The sequence below is a fragment of the Poecilia latipinna genome, unplaced genomic scaffold (assembly GCF_001443285.1).
Source record: "Poecilia latipinna isolate Pla-1442-1.1 unplaced genomic scaffold, P_latipinna-1.0 Scaffold1854, whole genome shotgun sequence".
NCBI lineage: Eukaryota > Metazoa > Chordata > Actinopteri > Cyprinodontiformes > Poeciliidae > Poecilia > Poecilia latipinna.
In genome coordinates this window covers 53,093-54,331 of record NW_015114470.1, presented here as the reverse complement: position 1 = coordinate 54,331, position 1,239 = coordinate 53,093, and the positions used below count along the sequence as shown (strand labels likewise).

At 45.0% G+C, this 1,239-nt stretch overlaps 1 protein-coding gene across 1 annotated transcript in view; it reads left to right on the top strand.

Annotated features, from left to right (window-relative positions):
* Positions 1-1,239, top strand: part of LOC106934751 (ATP-binding cassette sub-family A member 2-like) — a 122,614-nt gene that overhangs the window by 71,470 nt on the left and 49,905 nt on the right. Inside the window, exon 17 of the mRNA XM_015014850.1 lies at positions 339-529. Coding sequence (XP_014870336.1) covers positions 339-529 — 191 coding nt within the window. The remainder of the gene's footprint in view (positions 1-338; positions 530-1,239) is intronic.

The following is a 1,239-nucleotide window of genomic DNA, read 5'->3' as shown; positions in this document are numbered from 1 at the left end:
CCCCCGCCCATTCCCCGCCCCCCACCCCCCCCCCCCCCCCCCCCCCCCCCCTCCCTTTGTGTTGTTGCGTAATGGATGGTGCTGCTGAAACTTGCATTTGTTAAAATGTTGATATTTAAACCCATTATTAGTAACAGATTATACTGTTCAAAATCAAATAAAAATCAAAGTACATTTAACATTATGTCTATGAACTTTGCACCATCACTGTTATGTTCAATAGTTGGAAGTTTGGTGTTTTTGGGCTTTGACTAATGTCAATCAGAGTTGCACATGTTTTTATTTAATTGTTAATTAAGGCGGTGAAGCCCCGTGTAACCAGTGGGCTCCTTTGTCAGGTGATGAAGATGATGGGCCTGAACAATGCCGTTCACTGGGTGGCCTGGTTCATCACTGGCTTTGTCCAGCTCTCCATCTCCGTCACTGCTCTCACAGTCATCCTGAAGTACGGCAGAGTGTTACTCCACAGTGACCCACTGATCATCTGGCTCTTCTTAACTATTTATGCTGTGGCTACCATCATGTTCTGGTGAGTGCTTTATATTTTCACTCAACACTGTTAGAATGCATCATTGTTTCACTTCCAAACACTGGCATCTGACTGCAGGTTGCACCTTCTGAGAGTCGACCTCAGAAGGTGCAGTATAGAGATGAGAGAAAGTTCTTCTCTCTTCCTCTCGATGAAGGCGGACGCTTTTTTCCTCTGCTCCTTCCCTACCCATGCCTGCTCTGCTTGCTCTGTTTTTGTCCTGTCTTTTTCTATATTTTTGGAGCCTTTTTCTGCACATCTTCCAGATCTGCAAATTATGGATCTGATCAACCGATCTCTCAATGCAATTCATCAAATTTTCTCGACGAGAAGACTGGGCACAAGAGAGCCCTCTTGTCCTGCGGGGACAAACCCGGCGGGATTCACCCTGGATTTATTCATAACAGGATTTCTGCTGTTTGGAGCTTGTGGATTCCTGGATTATCGACAAATTTGTGAGGGACTTGGCAGAACTAGAGAACACTCAGACTGTTAGTGTGGACAGAGACGCAAGTTGGATGTGAGTCTTGCTGAGACTCGCAGCCCAGCTGAGGACTCAAAACTCACTAACAGAATGGAATCGATCTTGGAGAAGTTGCTAGTTTCGGTTCAATGGAACGACCAAACTAATTTGGATAATTGGGAGATGTATCAGAGAGACTTTAGGGAAGATTGAAATTTATAATCTTCCCGACCTAAGACATTCTGTA